The sequence below is a fragment of the Kogia breviceps genome, chromosome 1 (genome assembly GCF_026419965.1).
Source record: "Kogia breviceps isolate mKogBre1 chromosome 1, mKogBre1 haplotype 1, whole genome shotgun sequence".
Taxonomy (NCBI): Eukaryota; Metazoa; Chordata; class Mammalia; order Artiodactyla; family Physeteridae; genus Kogia; species Kogia breviceps.
In genome coordinates this window covers 86,826,331-86,850,366 of record NC_081310.1, presented here as the reverse complement: position 1 = coordinate 86,850,366, position 24,036 = coordinate 86,826,331, and the positions used below count along the sequence as shown (strand labels likewise).

At 54.8% G+C, this 24,036-nt stretch overlaps 1 protein-coding gene and 1 pseudogene across 1 annotated transcript; both read right to left on the bottom strand.

Annotated features, from left to right (window-relative positions):
* Positions 1–3,442: 3,442 nt before the first annotated feature.
* On the bottom strand, positions 3,443–6,268 carry LOC136793535 (uncharacterized; annotated as a pseudogene).
* A 2,422-nt stretch (positions 6,269–8,690) lies between these two features.
* On the bottom strand, positions 8,691–20,113 carry RHBG (Rh family B glycoprotein). Its single transcript, XM_059055176.2, has 10 exons — positions 19,927–20,113; positions 14,695–14,881; positions 13,837–13,987; positions 13,567–13,714; positions 11,716–11,882; positions 11,274–11,411; positions 11,056–11,189; positions 10,366–10,487; positions 9,270–9,343; positions 8,691–9,072 (listed from the first exon to the last, which is right to left on the bottom strand). The coding sequence occupies exons 1-10, from the start codon at positions 20,111–20,113 to the stop codon at positions 9,004–9,006; spliced, it is 1,377 nt and encodes a 458-aa protein (XP_058911159.1). The 3' UTR covers positions 8,691–9,003.
* Positions 20,114–24,036: the final 3,923 nt, after the last annotated feature.

The following is a 24,036-nucleotide window of genomic DNA, read 5'->3' as shown; positions in this document are numbered from 1 at the left end:
GCATTCTTATCTGAAAAATGGGGATACAAACGGTAGGTATTTACCAGAGCTGTTGGGGGGATTAAATGAGATAATGTATGTAAAGTGTTTGGTGCAGCGGGGCACAAAGTGGGGGCTCATAAATGGTGGCTGTTATTATAGTTATTAAATGGGAGGGACCCTGCAAAATGTGCTAGCCTGGGGAAGGGACTCGTCATTATTGCTCTGGCTGGGAATAATGAGGCCTTGTGGTAATAGCCCCTCGCACTCCCAGGCCCCTCTGACAAAAGGACGCAGCGGCTGCGGACGGGCCCAACAAAGTGAGAAGTGAATGGTACATAATGGGACACTTAGGGGCTTAGCCCAGGCTGGGGAGTGCTGGGAAGGACCCTCCGGCTGTGGCTCCAGGTGCTGAAGGACCCCACAGGCCAGAAACCCAAGCTGATGGGCCGCCCTTTCTCTGCTTCAAGGCAGCTTGGTCAAGAGCCTTCAGCCGCAAACCCAGGTCATCTGGGCCTTCGCTAATACGGACAAAGTACTCCTAAGTGCCAGGTGCTGCTCTGTGTGCGAGGGCACCAGCCTGCACAAACAGACCCCAGGACCTCAGGCCTCGTGAGGCTAGTGTGGGAGACCAACATGAATCCAAACAAATACTCAAAATAGGTAGAGATGCTGATGAATGATCTGAAGAAAAATAGGAAAGGAAAGGGAACATAAGGGCTGGAGTTGGGGTGGTGAATTCAACTTAAAATAAGGTGCTTCCAGAAGGCCAGATTTTGTCCAAACTTTTCTTGTGGAAAATGTTAAATAGATGCAAAAATAAATAGATTAATCTAATGAACCCCCATCTACCCCTCATCCAGCTTCAACAACTGTCAGTCTTGGGCTTCCCTGGTGGCGCAGTGGTTGAGAGTCTGCCTGCCGATGCAGGGCACACGGGTTCGTGCCCCGGTTGGGAGGATCCCACGTGCCGCGGAGCAGCTAGGCCCGTGAGCCACGGCCGCTGAGCCTGAGCGTCCAGAGCCTGTGCTCGGCAACGGGAGAGGCCACAACAGTGAGAGGCCCACGTACCGCAAAAACAAAAACAAAAATAACAACTGCCAGTCTTGTTCCATCTGCACCTCCACCTACTCTCCCCCACCTCCCGTGTCACTTTTTAGGAAACCCCAGACTTCTCCTTTCCTGCAGGATGTGATTTGAGCAAAGACCAAAGGAGATGAGGAAGCCAACCATGTGGTCATTAGGGAGGTGAGCATTCCAGGCAGAGGGAGTAAGTGCAGAAGCCCTGTGCCTAGGATTGGAAGATCAGGCTCTAATCTCAGCTTTGCCTCTACTGGCTGTGTAAACTCCCTTAACTGCTCCGAAACTCAGTTTTGTCATCTGTGAAATGAGACTGACGCCCCCACCCCACAAGGAGTTTGTAGAAGTGGAATGAGAACCTCTGCGAGTGTTTTATAAAATAGAGCAACACGCCAGGATCAAGGTCTACTCTCAGAAACTCAGTGTCTTGGTGGAGGTGAGGGGCTGGGAAGGGGGTCTGGGGGTGGTTTCCTGCAGAAGGTTACCCCCAAACTTAGTCTAGCAGGCTACGGTGATGGGGAGGGGGCTCGAGCTCAGATCTAGGCCATGTCTGCTGGCCTTCCCCTCACCCCCACCCCCATGGATGGGCCACAGGATCCCAGGCTGCTGGAAACAAGAGAAGGGCCAAAGGCCTGAATGGCCAACTGTTCTCTGAGGAGGCTTGGCCCCCTCTAAAGACCCTTATCACCACCTCCACCTCCCTCCCAGGGTGATTATCACCCAGAGGGGCCTTTCCTGGGGGACACAAAGAGACCCTCCACTCCCATCCTCTAGGCAGGATAATGGGCCATTCACACTGAGGGGACCCCAGCCCCACACCTGGCCCTCTCAGGCAGACCCCGACAGCCCCATTGTCCCAGGCCCGCCTTGCACACTGGTGTCAGTGGCGGGGAAGCCCTAGCTCCCAGCTGGAGTGCTCCTGGACTTCCCCCACCTCCCCAGCCGCCGGGACTCTGGGCTCGATCTGGGGGGCGGTGGGCCCACCATTCATCCCACACCCGCTCACTCGGAATTTCACTCCTCTCGAAAGTCCTTACAGAGCGATGGGAAAATGGGAGGGAATAATTAGGAAAATCATTAACGTCTCAAGGCCCATCTGAGAGGGATTAAGGGATTAAAAGCCTTCCAACCAATCTCTCCTACTTTAAGGTTGTTGGAGGGGTTTTGTTTCCAGGATTTCTTTTTCTTCTTCTCTTTTCCTGGGTTGGGGGACACTAAAGTCTTGATGGATCCTTCCTTCAAAAGCTGCAGGAAAGGGTCAAGACAGTAAAATCCGCATGGAGAAGAATGGGGAAGAGCAGGTGTATGGGGGAGGGTCCCTTGCCAAGCTCTCCTGAGCTGCTTTGGGCCGCCTCTCGGAAGGACATGGGTGGAGAGGGAGGGGTGCAGCGGCCAGGCTGGGCCGGAGGGGAAGCCCAGACAGGTCTGCTGAGAGCGGACAGGCTCCCTTGGAAGGCCCCTGAGAGGCCCAGCCCCGCATGCCAGGCCACATACACCTCCGTCGAGTCCTGGCTGACTGGGTCCAACAGAGGTACAATGGGCCAAAGGCTCCATGCCACACATCCTGCTCTGGAAGCCCAAGGCTGGAGGTCAGAGAGGAGGGAGCGGAGCGGGAAGGCTGAATCAACAAAGCCTGTTACTGTTTGTAGTAAGCAACATACAGCCGCTGTCCTTGAGCAATGCGTGGTCCAGTGGGGGTGAGCAGATAAAAATGAATAGCTGGTTACAACACACTGTGAGGCTGGCTGAAGTGTGAAAGGGGGTGAGGGGGTCCTCAGAGGAGGCAGACCTCAGCCAGTCTGGAGAGATTTGGGACAGTCCCCTGAAGGGGTGATTTATTTATGAGAGGATTCCTAAGGCCTGGCACCTGGTAGGTACTCAGCAACTGTGAAGTAAATGCTCCACACGGATGCATCACCCCCTTTTACACGGAGTGTCTCACTGAAACGGTCCCCCTCACCTGGCTTAAGGCAAAGCCGGTATTTGGGTTGCTGCAGAGCAGAGGGGCACATTAGCGGATGGCCCAAGCTCTCCCTGGAGTCTTCCTGAGCTCCATCCTGACGCAGCCCTGAGCATTCTGGGGAAGAAAGATACTGGCAGCACGTGGCTCACACAGTGCCCCCTCCCCCAGCACACTCACGGTTCCAGTTTGGGGGCAACCTGGAGTGAAGGCGGCCCCTCCATTTCTCTGGAAGTCTCAGCTAAACCCCCTCCGAACTTCTGTACCCACCAAACCTTGCCTCGAAGACCTGAAGCCTGGTGGGGCAAAATGGAGGCAGGCGGGAGCCATCCAGAGACAGCACCTCACCAGTGGTGCAGGTGATAGATGCTGGCGGCTGCAGCCCTCTGCAGCATTAATAACTACGTTTACAAATGGTCTTAATTAGCAACTGCCAACAAGAAGCCCGGTACTAATTCCACCAATAATCGAGGCTTGCGGGGCGCGGACAGGAACGCGAGTGAGGGGATGGATGGCTTGCAGACCCTGTGCATAGCTTGCAGATACCCGTGCAGCTGTAAGGTCCAGCTACAGCAGAGGCCAGCTGAGTGGCTGGAGGGCTGGAAAGAAGAGGGACCCTGCCCCCACAGGCTCCCACACTAGGGTTCCTTGACCCCCCACGGCGCAGCCTCCTCAGTTGGTGTTGGGACAAAATGAAGCGTGAGGAATTGCAGGGAGGAGGGGAGATCTCTGTCTGCACCGTCAGAGCCAGAACCCAGACAGCAGCCTGTGTGATGAAGCCGAGCCTGTAAAAGCCCAAGTGAAATGAGCTAGAAGGGGATTGGGAACAAGCCCCACAGTGTCCTGGAGCCACATTCCTTGCTCTGGGGAGACGGAGATGGATGGTGCTGAGCTGCGAAGGAGGGGACACTAGGGTTGGGGGGGGACAGCTTCTCCAGCTGAGGGCTCCCCTGCCAAGACGAGCAGGGTGGGAAAAGCGAACTTAAGAATCCAGTCGATGCCCCAGCACAACAAAGCCCACTTCCTCTCTCAGCCTCAGAGCCAAGATGGGTCTGCTTGGGTCCTGCCCAGGGACCTTCCAAAGACCATCCAGGGCTTCCCTGGTGGCACAGTGGTTGAGAGTCCACCTGCCGATGCAGGGGACACGGGTTCGTGCCCCGGTCCGGGGGGAGGATCCCACATGCCGCGGAGCGGCTGGGTCTGTGAGCCGTGGCCACTGAGCCTGCGCGTCCGGAGCCTGTCCGCAACGGGAGAGGCCACAACAGCGAGAGGCCCGTGTACCACAAAACAAAAACAAAAACAACCACAGGCCTCTGAGGCAGCACTAGAACCCCTGCTTCCCAGAAGACTGCCTGCCCTACCAGCATCTTCTCCCTCCTCTCCCCATTCAACTCTCTCCTGCCTTACTGGAACTGAAAACCTGGACTTCCTGGGACAGTTCTCATTTTGATGTTGCCCCGATTGATTTTGCCCCGAAAACCTTATAAGTCTCAGAAGCATCATTGCTTCAAGGGCCCAGGCACCACCTCTGAAATAGCTCCCACCTGAGTGGCATTAGCCCTTGATCATGAGCCTGTGTGGGAGTTTAGGAAAGGTGGAATCAGGTCCTGCACCTTGCAGAGTCGAAAGCCCAGTTAGTGGAGCTCAACCTGTAAGCACTCAAGAGCAGAGGCCAAGTTCCCAGCTAGAATGGACTCCACTTCCAGCATAGAGTCCCTTGCCTACTATCCAGTGTTGGGCCAATACCATCTGTTAGATGGGCACAAGCTCCTGGGCTGGGGGTAGAGAGGGATGCACGTTTCACTTGTGGGAGGGGACTTTCTGTGGCAAACCACTCCCCCATACCTCTACATCACTGGAGAAGTTTCTTTCAGTCCTGCATGGCTAGGGTTTCTCCCAGTAAACGGTGGGCCTTCTTAATTGGTGGTGGCAGCAGAAGGAAGCAGGAAGGAGCCCTGGACTGGGCCTGGGTCTCATGAGTCATAGAGGATCCCGTGGGGTCATCTCTGTCCAGTAACCTGCTTTGGGGAAACCACGAGTATTTCCCTCAAGGTTCTGGAAGGGAACTGGCTCCAGAGACACCTCTGGTCAATGTAATGTGAAAAAAATGGATGGAGATGGAGAGGGCAGTTAACAGGTAGGGAGGATGGGAAGAGCATCAGCTATAGGCTAGGCTTAACCTCCAAGAGACGAAGCTCAGAAATGAACTGCTTTGTGTGAGTGGGGGAGCCAAGCTGGGGGCCCACCAAGGTCTGATCCCAAAGTCAAGGCTCTTCTTGGAGAGGAGTAGGTATGGAGGGAACAGGTGACCACCCCTCCTTGGCCCCAAGGCCTGGTTTGGGTCGCCTTCTTCCTTCCTCCCCGGGCTGGCGAACTCCGATCGGCGATCAGACGGCGGCACGGAGACAATAGCGCTCTGTCCCGGGCGGGCGCTCCGGGAAGACAGCTCATCCCTATGCAGGGACGGCCTCCCCCACCCGGGCCTGGCCGGCAGCCCCTTTCAGGCGGTGGAAGCCGGGGCGGCGGCAGAGGGGGATTCTCACAGGCCGTTGGACATTTGCATAGCCCGCTCGCCCGCCCGGAGACATTGGCCCGCATTGTTCCCGGGCGGCGGCGGCAGCGGCGGCGGCGGCGGGCGCACGGGCCGGGGCGCGCGGGGCGGCGCGGAGGACCCGGCTGGGAGCGGGCGGGAGGACCAGACAAAGGAGACGGGGCGCGCAGAGCCGGGCGGGGCAGATCTTGACGGTGGGAGAGAAATATCGGGGTGAGGTGCGGGGGTGGACGCGGCTGCCGAGTTAGTCTGTCTCGGGACCGCCACCGACCCCCACTTCGGACACCCACGCCGTGTCTAATTCCTCCCTGAGCTGGGGCCACCATGCGCCGTGATTTGAATCCCAATAACGGGGCATCTCAGGCCTTCCCCAGGCTACGCAGGTTCAGAGCGCCAGGTCCTCCAGAGGTCAGAGGAGCAGCTCCTATCTCCTGGCCCGGCCCACGGGGCTCTGGCCACACAGGCACAGAAGCACCCTGAGGCGCGTGGGGAACCTTAGACCTCCCAGCCAGATGTCTGGGCAGGAAACTCTGTTGTCGCCCACACATACTTGCGCCAAGCCCGTACAGCGCCACCTCCAGAAACCCTTCCCTAATGCCTCTGGCTCTGCTGGCTTGACACTGACCCCAGCGCAGCCAATCTTCCCCATCAGTGGGGCCCTGGGAGGCGAGCAGGGGCCCAGTGTCCTCGTCCATCATTGTCCCCAGAGCTCAGGCACTGAAGCTGGACAGACGGAGTTCATGAGTGGGCAAGTGTCTGATTGTCCTGCATTGAGAGTGATAATGGTGGTGATCAGAGGGGCTGTCCCTGAGGGGCAGAGGCCTCATTGTCCTGAAGGGGTGAGGAAGGAGCTCCCTTGCCCCTTGTCCCCGCCATCTCCTTGACCTGCTCATTGTCACCCTGTCGACCCAGCCTGAATGGATGGGCCACCGTGTGGGGAACCAATGGTGCTGAGCCAGGGGCTACAGGAAAGATGGGGGAGGGGCTCAGTCTTGGTGCAGCAGAGAGGCTCCAAGGATACCTGTCTTTCCTGCCCTCTGAGCTCCCTGCCTGAAAGCAGTAATGGGACGATCACCCCGTACCCAAACCAGTAATGATGGCTCAGTCCATCATTTGGACCGAACAATCTATGGACTGTCCACCAGGGTGCTAGGCACTACAGGAAAAGTTGAGGGAGAGAAAGGAGGAAATGCAGAGGGAAAAACCAAGGGCTTGGTTTAGGAGAGTTCAGTCCAGGACAGAGTTCCCTGAGCCATGAAGCCAGGGTGCTGGATCTTGTAGTAGAGCTCAGCAGAGTCTCCCAGGCCATGAGAGGCTTTATGGGGGAGATGGAGCCTGAACTATCTGGTTAGGGGATATTCAGGGCCATCTCTTGTCGGGCAGCCATCACCCTTTCTCAGGGATCTCTTGGTGGGCCACCCTAGGAACTGTAGCCTTTCCTCCCTTAGAAGTTGGCTGGGTAATTGCCCTCTCCCAGGGAGGGTTCAGTTGTCACGTCTCCAGGAAGCCTCCCTGGATTGAGATGGGAGCGATGACCAGCCTAGGCTAGAGCAGCCCCTTTTTGTCAAGCCTGGAGGAGATTTGGTTGTGGTCAAGAAAGAACCAGAGTAGAAGGAAAGGATCAAGTGGGAAAATGTTGGTGGTATGCGTAGTAAATGAATACTCGTAGCCTTTCCCACCCAGGATAAGCAAGGGCAGGGAGGGTCTTATCCTTAAGTCTCTCCTTCCTATAAGTCTTTCAGATCTCTGTTTGAGGACTGCTCAGGGAGCTCAGGGGCAGAACAGGTCAGCTGGCTGTACCTGGATCCATGCAGAGGCAGAGTGATGGCTCTGCAGGGTGAAATGGGGGATGGGCCTCTGCTTGCCCAGACTCCCTCCCAGCAGGGGCTGACAGGACAGGGTACCTTTTTGCAATCTCAGCAGTCATCCTGCCTCAGCACAAGGATCTCCCTCCAACATACCTACCCCAGCCAGCAATGGTCAGGGGAGGCTGTGGAGGAAGGAGGGGAGCTCAAGGGGAGGGATATACCAAATATATTTGGGCCACACGGGCAGGGGTGGTTCCCATGGGGCACTTCTCTCTCAACCGCCCTCCTTGTTCCTCAGCTTTTCCTCAACTCTGTGCTTGACCTCTTTCCCCAGCCAGACTCAGTCCCTTCAGCTACAGTGAGGATGGAGCCTCATGGGAGCACCTTTTGCCCCTGTCCCAGAACTAGGCCTCAGAAATCCCTCCTTGGGTTCCTAGGTGTGCATGGGCTTTGGTTTTGAGGAAGAGGTCTCTAGTCATGGGTCACTCCTGCCAGAAGCCTGGGGAAGAGCAGGAGAGGGCAGAGGGGGGGGGTCCCAGTACTTCAGGGTTGGGAAAGGAGCTCTGGTCCACTGGGAGGATGGATTCTCTGTTGAATGAGAGATCTGGAATGACATGTGGTAGGGACTGGGAGCTCAAAAAAGTCTTGTGGCATGAATAGTGAGGACCAGAGCTGAAGCAGACAGGGATGCCACTAGGCTGTAGGAAGTACTTCCCATTCTTGGTAGAGGATGGAGGGACAAGAAAGGCCACGTCTTCCTCCGCTGGGTCTGGAGCACCCTCTGGTGGTCAGATGGTTTCAGGCTGAGGGAAGCCCCATTCTCTGCAGCAACTCATTTGCCTTCCTAGTCCCCACTCCTCAGACTCGGGACAGGGACATAAGTTGGTGCCAGGGGCTGGCTGCTTCCAGCTTCTGAGGAGTTAGTGGCAAAGAACTCCTTATGCCCCTCTTAGTCCCAGCAGGGGCCCTTTTCCTACTCTGTTCAGAGGCCACCCAAGTTGAGGGTCATAGTGGCAGCCATTCTGGAATAGGGAGAGCTCTCTAGCAGCCTGAGCTGTCCCATAACAAACACAGACTTGCTGGAGGAGAACGAGCTCCCTATCTCTGGAGGCAGGTAAGCCCAGTCTGGGCATCCACCTAGCAGAACACGGCATCCTAGGGGGAGTTCCATGGACCCAGGGAGGCAGGATATTGTCACCACTAAGGTCCTTTCTCACCCGAGTTTCCAACATTGTGAGTTAGATGGTAGGAGGAGCCCCCCACATTCCCAGTGCACAAAAAAAGGAGTGACAGTCCTCGGTGACCGTGGCATTTATCACCCTCAGAGAGCCAGGCCCTGGCTCAGGCTTCACTGTAACAGAGTGGTGCTGGTCCAGTGGATCAGCAGTCACTTGGGTGCCTCACTTGCAGGGCGTGGGGCGGTGGGGTGGGGCTGTGTGAGGTTCTCCCCTCACCACACTAGTTACAGCCCCTCCCCCAATGCTGCCTATGGTAAGGAGGCTCCTTCCAGCTCCTGTCTTCTTTCTTGCAGCAGAAGTGACGGGAACTAGAAAAGAAAAGCTTCCCAACGGTAGCCAGCCAACATCTTCTAAAAGGAGAGCGTCCTTTCAAGGCCTGGAAGCAAGTTAGGCCTGAGTCTCCGGTTCCTCTGCCCTCAGAGGTCCCTGGGCTAAATCCTCATGCTCTCCAGGCACCTGGAGGGCAAGGATGGAGGAGCAGGTGAAGGGGCAGCTCCAGGGGGCTGGAGGCCACAGCTCAGGGGGGGACCTCAGAGGAGAAGGAGCATACGAGGAAGGAAAGAGGTGGGTTGGATCAGGGGAGGTGCGGCAGGGAAGGGAAGGTTGGAGGCTGAAGAGCCCTATGGGCCTGGGGGGCTGCAGCCACATCTCACCTCCCAGTAAATCTGGTCCTCGTAGCACTGGGAGTCTGGCGGGGAGTCCAAGGAGGGCAGCCTCAGCAGGAGCCCTGGTGGCAGTATGGGATCACGTGTGAGGCTTTTTGCCACCCCCATGGGGGAGATTGGACCTCAATACCACCGGGCACAGAGGAGCCAGGAGGCATGAGGTCAACGTGATGCCTGGCACAGGCAAATCACAGCGGTATTTACCGAGCACCAACGTTTGCTAGGCCCTGTGCAAAGTGCTTGACAAGATTGCCCTCCTTAAGCAACCACAGCAACCCTGCAAGGTGACTATGATCCCTCTGTTCCAGAGAAGGGGGCCAAGGCTTAAAGAAGTTAAATAACTTATTCAAGTTGGCACAGTTGGGAACGGACCAAATAGTGAGTCTGTCATGAACCACAGCTCGTAAGCCTTCTGTGGCCACCCATCCAGGAGGGATGAAGAAAGTGTTTATTGAGTAAGTAAGTAATTAAATGAATGAATGAGCTGAACCTTGTTTGAGAATGAAAATCTCAGGGTGGGAGCAGGAGGGTGGGGATACTCAATCAGACGTTTTATTCTGAAGGCCGACAGGACTAAGGCCAGATATCAGGAAGGACTGCCTGCCCTGGCATCAGTGGGCAGGCTGCCTCTGTGGAAGGTTTTTGTGCTCCAGTCTAGTGATGAGACAGGCAGGCCTCTTTCCTCCCTGCCCCTGCCCCACACGCCTCAGGGCCTCAGCCTGAGGTTGGGCTGCCCTCTAGTGGGTAGAGGGAGCAGCACAGGGAACGCCACAGAGGAGAGGGATCTGCCAGCCCCTAGCACCTTCCCTTGGCACGGGAAGGGAGCAAGTACCCACTTGGTCCTACTTATCTGGAGGAAGTTACCCCTTAGATGTACAACCCCACCCTGCACCTGGCACAAAGTAGGCGCTCAACAGATACCTGTGAGGAAATGAATGGCAGGGGGATGGGGTGCAATGGCCCTTCCTCCAGAGAAACCCCCTCCTCTGTCTTCCGCCCTCCCTGGAGCTCCTGCCAACGCCCCTCCCCCCCCCCGCCTCCCCGCCTCCCCCCCCCCCCCCCCCCGCCAGCCAAGGTCACTCACCTCCAAGGCTCCCACCCACAGAGGCAAATATCAGTGTGACAAACAGTCCGAAGAGCTGGTGCATGGCCTGAGACTTCGCACTGCGCTGGCCCTTGGCTAGGAGCGGAAACACGCTCTCTAGGCTGCAGGGAGGGGAGAGTGTGGGGAGACAGGGATGGAGCACAGAGCCAGGGCTGGTCAGTGCATCGGTGCACTGCACCGCTTCCTGCAGCGGCCAAAAGGGCCTCAAGGGAGCTGCCACGCTGAGTCACCTCCGGGCCTTTGCTCCAGTCAGGCCCATAGCCTGGAACACCCTCCCACCTCCCGTGTGCCAGCGACACCCTCACACCTTTCAAGGCTCACGTTGAGGGTCACTTTTGCCTGCCCTCTCTTCTGAGCCCTGATGTGCAAAAATCTATCCTAAGGGTCAGTGTCTCTTACCTGACCCTTTAGTAATAACACTATTGAAATCATTTGTTCAATGACCTTCTGTTGCACTTGAGTGAGGACCAAGAAGGCAGTCCCCAGTCTTGTTCGCTCCAGTTTTTTCAGCTCCCAGGAGGTAGAGGAATGAATGAATGAATGAATGAATGAATGAAAATAGACAGCTTTTTTTTGTTGGTCCACAATAGGAGGAAGAGAGTGAGGGACTTAGTTCCAGGGGGATAATGATTCCATTGGGGATGGGGGATGAGGGTGGGGAGAACTCACCCATCTCCATAAGCTTCATGGGTGGCCAGCCCAGCCACAAGGACCCCCAAGAGTGCTCCCAGGACCCCAGGCATCCCATGGAGGTTGTGGACACCGCATGTGTCTTGGACTTTGAGTTTTGACTCAAGGATGGGCTGGAGAACAGGACACTAATAATGAGTCTCATGTGCCCCCCGAAGACCCCCCTGTTCTGCCCAGGGCCCAAGAGGCATCTGTACCGTGAAGAACTTGTACCCCAGTGTGGAGACGGTCCCAGCCAGGAAGCCAGCTGCCAGAGCCCCAAAGGGTGTCAGCATCATTTCAGCCGATGTCCCCACCACCACCCCTCCGGCCAGTGCGGCATTCTGGATGTGGACCTAAGGGAGCACAGAAGAACGAGGCATTGGAGGCCATTTCAGATCGTCACACCCACACCCAACCCAACCCCGCCCACCACAGTGGCACCTACTGCTTCTGAAGTCCCCCCACCATCTAACCCTCTACCTCTCCTGCTAGCCTGTCATCACCTCATGCTCTGACCCAACACCTCCGGTGCAGATGGAGCCCCCTGTGCCTGTGCCCTTACCTGTTCCCCTGGAGAATCATCCTTGCAGGGTCTCCGATCTCTCCCCCACCTCCCGGTCCATCCCTTGGCCTCTCCCAAGCCTCTCCCCCATATACCATGTCCAGCCGCCCATCCCTCCCGACAAGGGCTGACAAGGCGAAGGTGCTGAGGGTGCTGGCAGTCAAGGAGTAGTACGTGTTGAGAGCCGTCCAATGCTGCCCATCCCCCAGCATAGTGGGTGCAGAGTTGAAACTAGGCCAGAAGATCCATAGGAAGATGGTCCCTAAATGGTGGGCAGGCAGGCAGAATGAGAGGAAGGAGGTGACTCCCCCACAAGGTACAAGCTGTGTAACTGCACTCAAGTCACCTACTCTCAGCAGCCTCAGTCTTCTCATCTGTAAAGTGGGGATAGTGATACCTACTTTATAAAGTGAGGACTAAATGAGGTGATACATACCAAGTGCATAGCGCATGGCCTAGCCAGTACTAAATGTTCAACAAATGGTAGCTATCGCAGGGTACTGGCACAAAAGGGAGCTACTTGATTGAAAACCACAGGGGGCTGAGAGTTTTTAAGTATCAGAAAAGGAAAGAAAAAAAGGCAAAGGGCAAAAAAAAAAAAGGCAAAGGGTACCACATGTCAGGCACTAATCTGGTACTTGATATACATAAGAGGAAAATCATTTGTTTTATAACCTCAACTGCCCCCTGGAGAGGGTGGGCCCTGCCATGAGCACCGATAGGCTGGGCCTGCGCATCTGGGGTAAGGACTGAGAGCTCCATATGCCCTGCCTGCAGTTCCCAGGTCAGTCCTGGAGGGAGAGGGGAGGGGCCAAGGGCAGGTCCCCAGGGGAGAAGGGGAGCTGGGGACCCCGTAGGGTAGGGTCAGCAAAGCAAAGAGGCTTGAGAGACTGCCCCTTAGTCCTGAGTGGTCCTTGGGTTGCGATGTAACTTCTGCACCTCCACAGTCTGATTAAAATCTGCCACACATACACATGCGTCTTCTGAGAAGAGTTTTGGGAGGAATCAAGGAAGAAGCCAGTTTTCCTGTCTGAAAGAAGCTGGGAGGCAGAGGAGACCTGAGAATGTAAGCCTTGAAGGAAAGCACAGACATCTTGGGGAAGTCTTTGGACTTCAAGCTAAATTTATCCGGGTCTCAAAGGGCAAGGAGACCTCAGCTGACCTAGGGTTCCACATGCTCTATTTCACAACAAACCCAGAGGTGAGCAAGAAATACAAAACCGGTCTCTTTTTAATGTAAGAATGGGCACTTCTGTCACCACTCAATACTACCTTCAAAAACATAAAATACGGATTTCCTTTCCTGACTCATTAGTGAACAAAGAGAGAGAAGCAGAGGCCAAGGCGGAGGTATATGGGCTTAGGAGAAACAGGTGGTGATGATGGGGCTTGCAGGTCAGACCCTACTGCTTGCCGGCATGACCTACGACCTCTTCTTCTCCCCCCTTGAGAGTGCAGGGGCTTCCAGGAAATCTCCTGAGAGGATGTGACCTCAGGAGGGGGGATGCAGCCTCAGTGACAAAAGCCTGGAGGTTAGAGATGGGGAGAAGCTGAGTCTGGCTGGAGAGTCTGGCTGGGTGGGCGGGGGGGTTGGGGGGGGTTGGGGGGAGCAGCCAATATCCTGCAGGGATGGGTGTGCCAGGCTGAGGAGTCTGGTTTCTAACTGTCGGTAGTGGGGACCCTGGAGGCCTTTAACAGAGATTGGTGCCATGAGACTTCGATTGAGAAAGGCCCCTAGGATGGATCTCAGGGCGTGTGCATACCCCAGTGCTGAGTTCTAAGAACCTGTCATAAAACTACTGAGAATGGTGAGCACGGACTCCCAGGTCTCTGGTGGAAGAATCTGAGTTGGAAGGGAGTTCCCAGCCAGAACCCCAAGGTGGCATCCCAAGACCAGGCCTGGAGATGAACCGGCCCCGTACCCACCACACCTCAGCAGTCCTCACCAATCATGGCAAAGAGGTCCGAATGGTAGACGGAGCCCTGGCGATGCTTGCTCTTCTCCAGCTGGGGCCTATAGAGGACCCTGGAGAGGACCAGCCCGAAGTAGGCACCAAAAGCGTGAATAGTCATGGAGCCTCCTGCATCCTTCACCTGGGGAGGTGGAGCTGAGGTGGAGGGGCAGCCCCTTGCCCCTACCCCTACTCCATGCCCTCCCTGCTCAGGGCCTGGCCCTGGCCACCCTCACTCCTCACCCCATCCCCATCCAGACTCACCTCGAGGAGACTAAGGAGCACAAACTCGTTGAGGCCAAATAGCACCACCTCCAGCAGGGCCATGAGCAGCAGCTGAGCCGGCCCAGTCTTGCCCAGTATGGCACCAAAGGAGATAAGCACAGCTCCAGCACAGAAGTCAGCATTGATCATGCTGGGGGATTGGGATGGGGAGGGTGAGAGGGGGCTGGAAGCGAGGGCAGCCCTGGGGTGTGGGGGGAGGGGAGGAGGCAATGAGCCTACCCATCTAAGCTCTTCCCTGGTAGGCAGGAAGGTATCACCTCGCCTTTTTTGTGGATGCGGAAACAGAGTCTCAGGGAGGTTCTGGGCCTTAGCAAACAAAGCCCACAATAGGTGGAAGAACCAGATCTTGAATCAAGAGCCCCTCTGGGGGGCTTCCCTCGTGGCGCAGTGGTTGAGAGTCCGCCTGCCGATGCAGGGGACGCGGGTTCGTGCCCCGGTCTGGGAAGATCCCACATGCCGCGGAGCGGCTGGGCCCGTGAGCCATGGCCACTGAGCCTGCGCGTCCGGAGCCTGTGCTCCGCAACGGGAGAGGCCAAGGCAGTAAGAGGCCCACGTACCGCAAAAAAAAAAAAAGAGTTCCTCTGAACCCTGCCCTTTTCCATGACACTATCTCCCAACATCTCTTGGGTAATAAGGGGCCTAGAGAAATGGGGAGGTGGGGCTTGAGGATGGGAGAAGAAATCAGGCAATAGAATACGCAGGGCACCTAAAAGAAATCAACTGATGGGTCAAAAACCTGGATCAGGGAGCAGACTTGAAGGACTGGGTTTGAGCTGGGTCCCCTGCACAGGGGCCTCCCAGGTAGACCTGAGGGGAGCCTTGGCCGCCACTGCCCACCTCTCTATGCCTACATGGATGTGGCCACCGTGGAAAGAGTGGAAGAACCCCTGGACGAGTGTGGACCACTGCAGGGCAAAGGCGGCCAGGAGGAAGGTGAAGCCCACGCTGCTGAAGCCGTAGCGCTGCAGGAAGACCATGAGGAAGCCGAAGCCCACGAAGATCATGGTGTGCACATCCTGGAAGCCTGCAGGGGTTGGGGGGGGCATTCAGGGATGCTCAGGCTGCCACCCATCCACCAGTCAGCCATCCTGCCAGAGCCCCCAGCTCTCACCAGCCAGGACAGCCCTGAGGCTGGAGCCAAGCCTATAAAACTCCCTGGGCATGGCCGGCCTCCCAGCCCAGGTCCCCATGCAGAGCTGGCCAGCTTGGAGAAGTGGGACCCAGACCATCCCTGCTGTCGCCAGGTCAGAGCAAGAGAGTAGAGCCTTCCACTCTCTTCTCTGCCCCACTCATTTGCCCTACCCCTGGGTTGCTTAAAACCAGTGAAAAGTCCAACCTTTCCTGTGTTCTTTCCTGGCGCAGTCCCTGCCCTCTGTGCTGGAAATTCTCTTCCCCTTCGGGCTTTTCTCCAATTTTCCCTTTCTGTCGGAAGTCCTTCTTGATGTCTACCCTCCATTCCTCATACTTCAGAATCTATACCTCTCCATTTTCAGGATTTTAAATTTTATAAATTAATTTACAAAAATAACTTTAAATTGTTAACAGAGATTATCTCAGGGAAAAGAAATTGAAGGGAGGGGGCAGGGCTGCTGAGCTGTACGACTCTGGTGCAAATAATGCCCCCTGGAGGTATGCAATATGGCCACTCCGGGAAGGAGGATTTTACCCTATAGTTTGTTTGTTTCTATACTTCGAATGTTTTAATTTTATAGATGAATCACTTGAATTTTTTTAAGTGTCAGTGGGGTTTCTGGGCAGGGAGATTTGAGGTCTTTTCTGTTTGCTTTCTATTCTGTGTAAAAAAATCTAAAATAATAAACAGTAATAGTGAAAATGAGATGAATGCAACAATTTGCTTTCGTATTAGTTTGTTCTGTACCCCTCCCCCCATCTACTTGTAAATAGGGTTTGAAACACAACCTAGTATGATGTTCAGCCAGTGCATCTAGTCCTGTTTCCTTTGTCTTGGGTCTATGTATCCATAATGCTGTGCTATCTTTGGCTTTAATTGAGAAATATTAGAGAAACACTTGAGTGCATTATTGCATTTGTTGTAAATAACTTACTGAGAAACAGGGTCAACCATGACCATAAACTCTCCTTTCATAGCTCCATGTGAGAAATTTCTCCTGGAACTTAGTACTAGGAAATGTCATTTCCCCTGAGGAACCAGGAACCGGTTTGCTTTCCCTCATTCATGTGATAGATGTTTACTAGCAGTCATGCATCAGGCTCTGAGAATGTAGAGCTGTCGGTGGACAGCCATCAAAAGATCAAAGAATCACATATGTGAGGCTTCCTTGATTCTGATGAGAACACATAACTGACCATATTACCCCTTTTTCCTGGCTGCCTGGAAGCTCAGAGCTACATTGGAATTTCAACTATAACAACTGTAAGCCTTCACAGTGTTCATTATTTGTATACTGCTTCTATACTTTTCTTTTCTTATTCACACGTTTTTGTTGTAAACGACCTCTCTCTTGTAGAAAGAGGCCGATCACAAAGAAAGAAAATCACAGTCACCTTTTTGTTTAAAGGTGAAGCACCAACAAGCCAAAAATTTATTACTGAACTTTAGAATGTAATCAATAACTTTGAGAGAAGCAAATGTTTCTGCTTGTGTGTGTGTGTGTGTGTGTGTGTGTGTGTGTGTGTGTGTGTGCGCTGTGTATGGGCTGATAGGAAATGAGTTTGCAAGCCCTTGGCAGAGGGTTGGGTGCATGTTGGAACTGGAGGTCTACAGCTCAGCTGCCAGCCCCAGTGGCCAAGGGGGTGAGGGTCTGGAGGTCCACTGGCCTCACTAAATGTCCCCATCACTGTGCCACTTTTCCAGCCCTTCTCACTCCCCAAATCACCCAGATCTCTCTTCCCTCTCAGATCTTAAAACCCAACAGAAAAGGAGAGGTATCTTTTAGAACTCAGCCCGAAGCCTAAGTTCTTTTAGCCTCACAGCCTGACTTGTTTTCTCCTTGTGCAAACAGTAAAGGGGGTGCCATGTCTGTTCTTTTGCCCAAGGATAGCAAAACAACAAAGGGGGCTGGGTCATGCCCATTTCATGCCGAAACCTCTCCAGAACTTGTCTTGAATGGCAATAATATTTACATCTCCCACCCCGGGTTTGTTTGGAATCAAAACTCAGTCCCTTGGCCTTTCACCTGGAGTCTAAACATTAAGAAATCTCCTTTACTCATTCCACTCTGTGGAACATTCCACACGGACATTCTCCGTAGACTGTGGTGGGTAAGGGGCTATTCCAGCTGGAGGCAGGGGGATAGATTAGATGACCCCTCAACATTCCCTTCAGGGGATCCCTGGGTTGGGCAGGATGGAGCCTGTTTTCCATCACATCCCCACCCCCACCAAACCCATGCACCTTTGGTTGGAGAGAAGATAAAAGCCCTCTAGGGCCACCTATCACCCTCCCTCCTTCCCTTACTTCCCCTCTCCAACCACACCAGATGACTCCTGAACAAGGTCAGACTGTGGGACAAGGAGACAGTTAAAGCTGGGGCTTTAGCATCTAACAGAGCTGGATTTAAATTCCAGCACCTCCCCCCTCCACTTCTCACTGTGTGACCTTGGACAAGCCACTTAACCTCTCTAAGCTTCAGTTTCCTCATCTGTAAAGTGGGGATATAAAATGTGAGAAGCAGAAAAAAGAGAGTGGTAAGCTGGGGAGGCCATCTCCCCCCCCACCACTCTACCCCCACGTGCCTTTAAGAGGGCAGATAGGACTGTATTCACCTAGAAAAGTCACAAACCACGGTGGTCCCAGTAACTTCTCCCTGCCCCCACCTCAAGAAAATCCTGATTCCATTTGTCCTAAATCCCTCTCCCTGCAAGTCAGGTCTCAGAGATATATAAAAAAGAACCTGTCCATATTTTTTCTTAGAACCCTTTCTCATCTTTGCTTCTGTGTCCCCTCTATGCCTAGTCTTTTTCCCTAGTCTTTCCCCTTCTTTCTTTCTTTTTTTTTTTTTATTGGAGTATAGTTGCTTTACATGTTGTGTTAGTTTTCCCCCTCTTTCTTATTTTCCATTACTTGCCTCATAGGATAAGAAGTTTGTAATGTGGGGGAAAGTCTGCAGATGGGGAGTCAAGAGACCCGGTTCTAGGCTGGCTAACTTGCTGTGTGATCTTGGGCAGTCACATGAGCTCTCTGGCTCTCTCTCCACATCTGAGAGGAGTGGACCAGATGATGAGCCCTAAAGGCCCTTCCTATAGAGATAACAGACAGATACTCAGAGCAGCCATGCACTTGGCATTGGCTAGTCCCACAGCTAAACAACAGCGGCAAAACTCTCTTTCATCTCCCAAATCAAAGGGCAGTGACCACACCACCCTCTGGCCCTGACCACTTCTCCTGGACACAGGGATAGGTGAAGACTTGGCTCATCAAAGCCCCAGACTCCAGGGACCTCACACCTCCCTCCTCCCCAACCCATCCCTGAACCAAAGTCCCAAGTCCACAGGGATAGAAACCTAGTGCAGAAAAAGAGGTAGGATTCCCACTGCTATTCCTCTTATTGCAATCCAGGGACAGAAAACTGTGCATCCAGGAGAGCCTACCATTGCAGCAGAGGGATGAGAGGTTGGGGGTTTCAGGGAGGGCTGTGAAGCAAGCAGGGCTTGGAGGCCTTGAGTGAGGCCCATGGGAGAAGTAAATGGGGGTTCATGGCAGGCAGCCAGGTCAGACCCTAGAACAAGAGCTTACTTCTCTCAGCCCGTGGACTGTCCCTGCCCAACTCCCCATCTCTGTGGACAAATGTATGACCCCAAGAGTCTGCCATCCCAGCTCTGTGGCTCTGACTTTGATTCCAGCATCCATGGCTCACCGCATGCAGCCAGAATTGGGGTGAAATGTGGGGAGGGAGGAGCTGTAGCCCTCCCTCTGCCTAGGATGGCTGGTATTCTGGCACTTTATGCCCAGGTCCAAGCCTCCACCTCACCCTCTCTATTCTCAGCATTGTGAGCTTCACTTTGTTGGGGTTGGGGCTGGGAGAGGGTCAGGTGGGGACAAACTGCCAGCAGCTCTGCATACAGAAAGTAGGGTAATAACAGTCTGGGGTTTTTATAGGAGACTCTCACATTCTGGGCCTCGTTTGAATGTATATCCTTCAAACAGAGGCATCTTTTCTCCCCATTGCTCAGATGGGGAAAACTGAGGCTTAGAGACCTGGTCACACATTTGTGACGAAGTCTGGGAGATCTGATCTGGTCCCAGCTGCCCAGGGCCTGAGTCACAAGGTTGGGTCCCCAATCTTGAGAGAGAGGCTCTGTCCACAACAGGGGGCAGGGGCTTAACCTTCTCCTTCCTGGGCCTTGTCAGCAGGCAGGTGAGCTGTGGTGCTAGGAGCTGAGGATGGCTGAGTCCTAGTTCCAGCTCTGTCACTCACGTGGTAGGTGATCATGAACAAATCACAGCCCCTTTGATCCTCAGCTTCCTCCTGGGTGAAATGGGCTAATGACCCTGTTTTGCCTCCTTCGCAGGGCTGGGGGGCTGCTACTCTGTGATTGGCTGGTGGATAGTTACATCATTTTCTCTCTGGCTCTGGAAGGACCAGCTTTGGGGGACTGGGGAAGAAATGACTCAGTTCACTAGTCTTGGCTGCCTTCACAGCTAATACCATCACTGCCTCCTGCGCCCCACTCCCTACCTCCCCTGCCCAGAGGATTTTTTTCCCCCGTGGTCAGGGTGGAGGTCCCAGGAAAGGCAAAGTCTCTGAACAGCCCAGCAAAGCCCAACTACGCCAACAAGAGAGTAGGTAAAGCTGGGGCTTCAGATCTGGGTTCAAATCCCAGCTCCCTCAATTCTGACAGCAAGACCCTGAACCAGCCACCTAACCTCTCTGAGCCTCAGTTTCCCCATCTTTGCCTACTTCATAGACTAAAGGAGAAAAGATGCATGTGCCGTCCTCAGCATAATACCTGGAACGTGGCAGACGCTAGTGAAAGGGTGTTATTATAAATCTGGGGCACCTTAGATCTGGGCATCCAAGTACTCCCTCCCAAGACATCGGGGGAGCTTAGGGCCTTAGCTGCCCCCGCGCCCTCACCCGCACTCACTTGGGTAGCGAAAGTAAAATTCATTGTCCGCGTTACTGTGGTTGTGCCAGTGCCAGAGGGCAGCGTCGGTTTCATGGTTGTAGCGGACAAAGACCGCAAAGAGGATGGCGGTGGCGCCCTGGAGGAGGAGGCACAGCAGGGGCAGCTGCAGTCGCCGGCGCGCGGTGCGGCGGGGAGACCCGGCCATGGAATAGAGGCTGCGAGTCTCCGGCTCCGGCTAGGGCACCTGGCGCGCGGCCCTGGGAGACACTCACCGGGCGGGCCGGTCAGGTTTCCCTCGAGCCAGGCCCCGCCCACTGGAGCCAGGCCCCGCCCACAAGGAGGCTTACCTGCCCGCAGTTCCTGGCTCCAGCCCGCGGGGCGGGGAAGGGCGGGCGGTGTCCCAGGCCGGAGGTGGGGCAAGGAGTGGGAGGCGATGGGGCGTTCGTACCCCCAAGTCCTCTTTCCTTTGGGCCAGCTGGCCCTGGCGCCGTTCCGGTTGGGACAGGTCCTTGGAAATGACCCTGGAAAGGCGGCCTATGTTCTACCTGCTGGGGCGCAGCTGCGGGACCGCAGAGGGCGGTGGGGGGGGGAGGAAGAAGGGAGGGCACCCGCCCCCTCAAACATGCTGTTAGTGAGTGTTTCCCAAAGAATAAGCAGCCTTATTAATAGGCTCAGACTTCCCTGAGCGAGCCCCTCCCGGGTTAATACAAGAGAGAGGAGAGGGATTACTCAATCTTTTGCCCAACTGAAAAGGCAATGGAGAACGGAGATAAGAAGAGCCGGCTCTCTCGGCATTGATGATTAACCTGGCCGGGGAGGTCTGAGCCTCAACAGTTGAGTTCCTTACCGCACTCCCAAGCCTCAGCCTCCTCACCCGCGTCTGCATCCCACCACACTTCTAGGTCAGAAGGCTGGACCTACGAGCAGGCTGGCAGAGGCCAACTGACACTTGGGTTCCCTGCACGTCCAGTGTGGATATGAGAGGGTCTGGGCTGCCCCAGCAGCTGGAAAGAAGGGAAGCTAGATGGCAGGAGGGTCTTCTCAGTTAAGAGTTAAGAGACCCTTGTTACACAAGCAAGATTTGCATCCGCTAGTGTCCTGGTAGATAGACAGTGAGGAGGCAGATGTTAATTGAGCACTTACTGTGAACCAGGCTTCAGAGATGAACCAGATGACCCCTCTCTCCAGGAGCCACTGTCCAGTTGGGAGAGAATTGAATTACCACTGGGGTAAATGTGTGACCCTGGGAATCACAGAGGCTCTGGGGGCCTAGAGGAGAAGCTGCAGAACCCACAGGAGTGGGGATGAGGAAGGGGACAAAGATGGAGAATTGCTTCCTGGGAGGTGGTGTCTGCAGGCAGCCTGGAAGGACAACCTAGAAACTGAGTAAGTGAAGAAAGAAAGAAGAGGAGATGTTTCAAGAAGGGGACCCACATAAGCAGAAACCGTGTGCACGTTCAGGGTGCTCAGGAACTGAGGCCAGGGGCGGGTATCAGCAGGCGGAGGTACGTGGCCTCTACCCAGTGGGTGCCAGTCCCCTGGAGACCTCTAAACAGATGGAGGACCCTCACATTATTGGTTCTGATACCCAGAGGCCACAAGGGGCTTCAAAGAAGAAAACGTGAAGGTCAGTGGGGCTGGTGGTGGGGAAGGCCCTCTGTCTACACTGCCTGTAGCCTAGCCCTAGCTGTCTGAGGGGGTTGTTGTGTGGGAGGGACTTGTGGGTATTTGCAAAGATGTCTCAGACCCCGGCCTGAAGGAAGAGCTGTCATTCTCAGGGGATGTGGCCTAGGCCCATAGGGACCAGCCACTGCCCAGAACTGATGCAGGGTAGGGCTCCTCCTAGGAATGGGTGTTACCCCTTCTCAGGAATTGGAAGGGACAGGAGTGACAGGAGTCCCTGACCCTCCTCCTTGCTTCCCCTTCTGCCCTCTCCCCAGTTCACCTCCTCCCTACCTCCCCTCAGGGGCCTGAGCCTCTGGCCCAGCATGGGCTCTGGGGGACAGTTGGATTCTAGGTACTCAGCTAGGCAGGCTTGTTAGGGTGGTAGCTGCCTCTGATAGCACTGCTCTACCAGGCTGAACAGCCTCTCTGGCCTTTGGTGGCCCCTGGCCCCGAGTCTCTCTCACTTCTTGGTCAGCAGGATGGCTGTTTTCTAGCTCCCCTGCAGGTGGTGGGGCAGGGGGAGGAGGTGGGGGAGGAGAAGATGTCTGGTCAGCAGCCTTTGGATAATGATTCTCAGATAATTCAGCATCTGGGGTATCCTCCCAGGTCCAGCCTTCTGCCCCAAAGGTTCAGCCTGCTTCCTGAGCCCTGTATGGGAGCGGGGGTTACCTTGGGTTGCACAGGCAGGGACTGGACAGGCCCTTCAGGGGAAGAGTCTTCAAAAGCAGCAGAACGTGAGAGAGAAAGGAGTGAGCTGGGCCGTCCCAGCATCTTCTGGGAGCCTCCACCCTGATGCCAGCCTCCTCCATCTCTATTCACCTGTTGTCTCTCTTAGTCTCTCTGAATTCCTCTGAATCTTTGATTTTCCCTCTCCTCTGTTGCCCATTCATTCATTCAACGAATATTCACTTAGTGTCAACCCTAAGCCAGGTCCTGGTGCTGTGACCTGAGGTTCTAGTCACACGTGCAAAATGGTTGGGTCCTGGATGCCTCCAGACCTGGCAGGTGTCAACCCTTTATTTGTTGGATTGTGGGAGGTCTAGAGGGACCCCCCTGGAAGGGCCAGGAGAGCTGGGCCAACCTCTTGAGGGCATACTTGGAGACCTTTGGGGAACTGCTAAATACCATCTTTATAGGAGGATCTTGGTATTTTAACAACTAATGGGTACCATCTGGTATCACCCCTGGTCCAGCAGAGAGCAAGACCCTGATAGTCCTCCCCTTTTGAGGGTCCCCCTGGCCCACCCGCCCCTTCTGAGGGCTCTCCTGGCAGGCCTACACCTGTGAGGGCTCCCCTGGCCCACCATCCACTATGGAGAATCTCAGTCCATGGTTTTCTTTTGGATTGCCGAGTGCTGTCAGGGCCCCTGGCCCTTCCTCCTGCCTTCTCTGGCCCTCAAAACTCTGATGGAATGGGGGGGCTTCACCTCTCACCCCTTCCTCCACCCCTGAGCTCCTCTCAGGGCCCAAACTCTGTCACCAGCTCCCATCCTGCCTGGTCTGGGGTCTGCCCAATCTTTGACCTTCCATCTCCAGTTTCCAGCTGTGACCAGCTGGGCACTTGAGGGTGGCCAAGGGGAACTGGTGTCTGCTGCCTGCCCTGGCCCAGTCTGGCCAGGCTGTCCACGGGGACCAGGGTTTGGGTTACTGAGTAACTCGGGGTTGCTTGGAGCTGTTCTCTACTGGGGTCACCTCCTCCCTACTCCCTGCTCTCTTGGCTCAGGAATCCCCAAAGCCAATTGAGTCCTTTTGCTCCATCGAGCTATCCCCAGTGTTTATGGGGAACAAAGGAGAAAAGTAGCAAAGCACCAGAATCAGTAAGACACTTGTTTGTTCATTCCTTCATTCATTCAATACATCTTTGCTGTATGACCTCAGCAAATTGTTGAGCTCTCTTTGAGTCTCAGTTTCCTTATCTATAGGAGTAATAATATTCCCTTTGTGGAAGTGTTATGAAGATTACAAATAATTGATGTAGAGCGTTGGCATTTTCGTAAGCAGTCAACAGATATGGTTATTATTGTTCTGACTGGCTGAGCAGAGAGGGCAAATGGGTTGCTGACTCCAACATACTACGGGCACATGCGCCTCTGGGGACAGGAAAGGATGGGGGGGGGGCAGACACAGTCTTGATGTGTTTTCTTGTCATCGGCTGGAGGCAGTGACCAGCAGAGTCTGGGGCCTAGGACAAGCATATTCAGAAAGGGCCATCAGACCAGCAGCCCCTGTGACACAACAACTCTTGAATAGAGGAGATGTGGGAGAAGGCAGAGCCTTCATTCATTCAACAAACATATATTGAGCACCTACTGTGTGCCAGACATGGTGCTAGGGGCTGGAGATCCAGTGGAACGAGATATATCCCTGGGTGGGGGTGGGAGGTCTATCTGGGGGGGATGCAGGTGAATCAGCAGGCAATCGCATTGCCAAGGGTGATAGTTGGGGAGACAGGTCCTATGGGGA

What these genes read in the sequence shown, in the direction of transcription:
- RHBG (XM_059055176.2), bottom strand. Translation starts at nt 20,113, where the DNA reads ATGGCCGGGTCTCCCCGCCGCACCGCGCGCCGGCGACTGCAGCTGCCC. An exon ending in TGCTCCTTAGTCTCCTCGAG is followed by an intron (nt 13,715 to 13,836) that starts GTGAGTCTGGAT and finishes CCACCTCCCCAG; the next exon opens with GTGAAGGATGCAGGAGGCTC. An exon ending in CATGAAGCTTATGGAGATGG is followed by an intron (nt 10,488 to 11,055) that starts GTGAGTTCTCCC and finishes CCCTCCCTGCAG; the next exon opens with CCTAGAGAGCGTGTTTCCGC.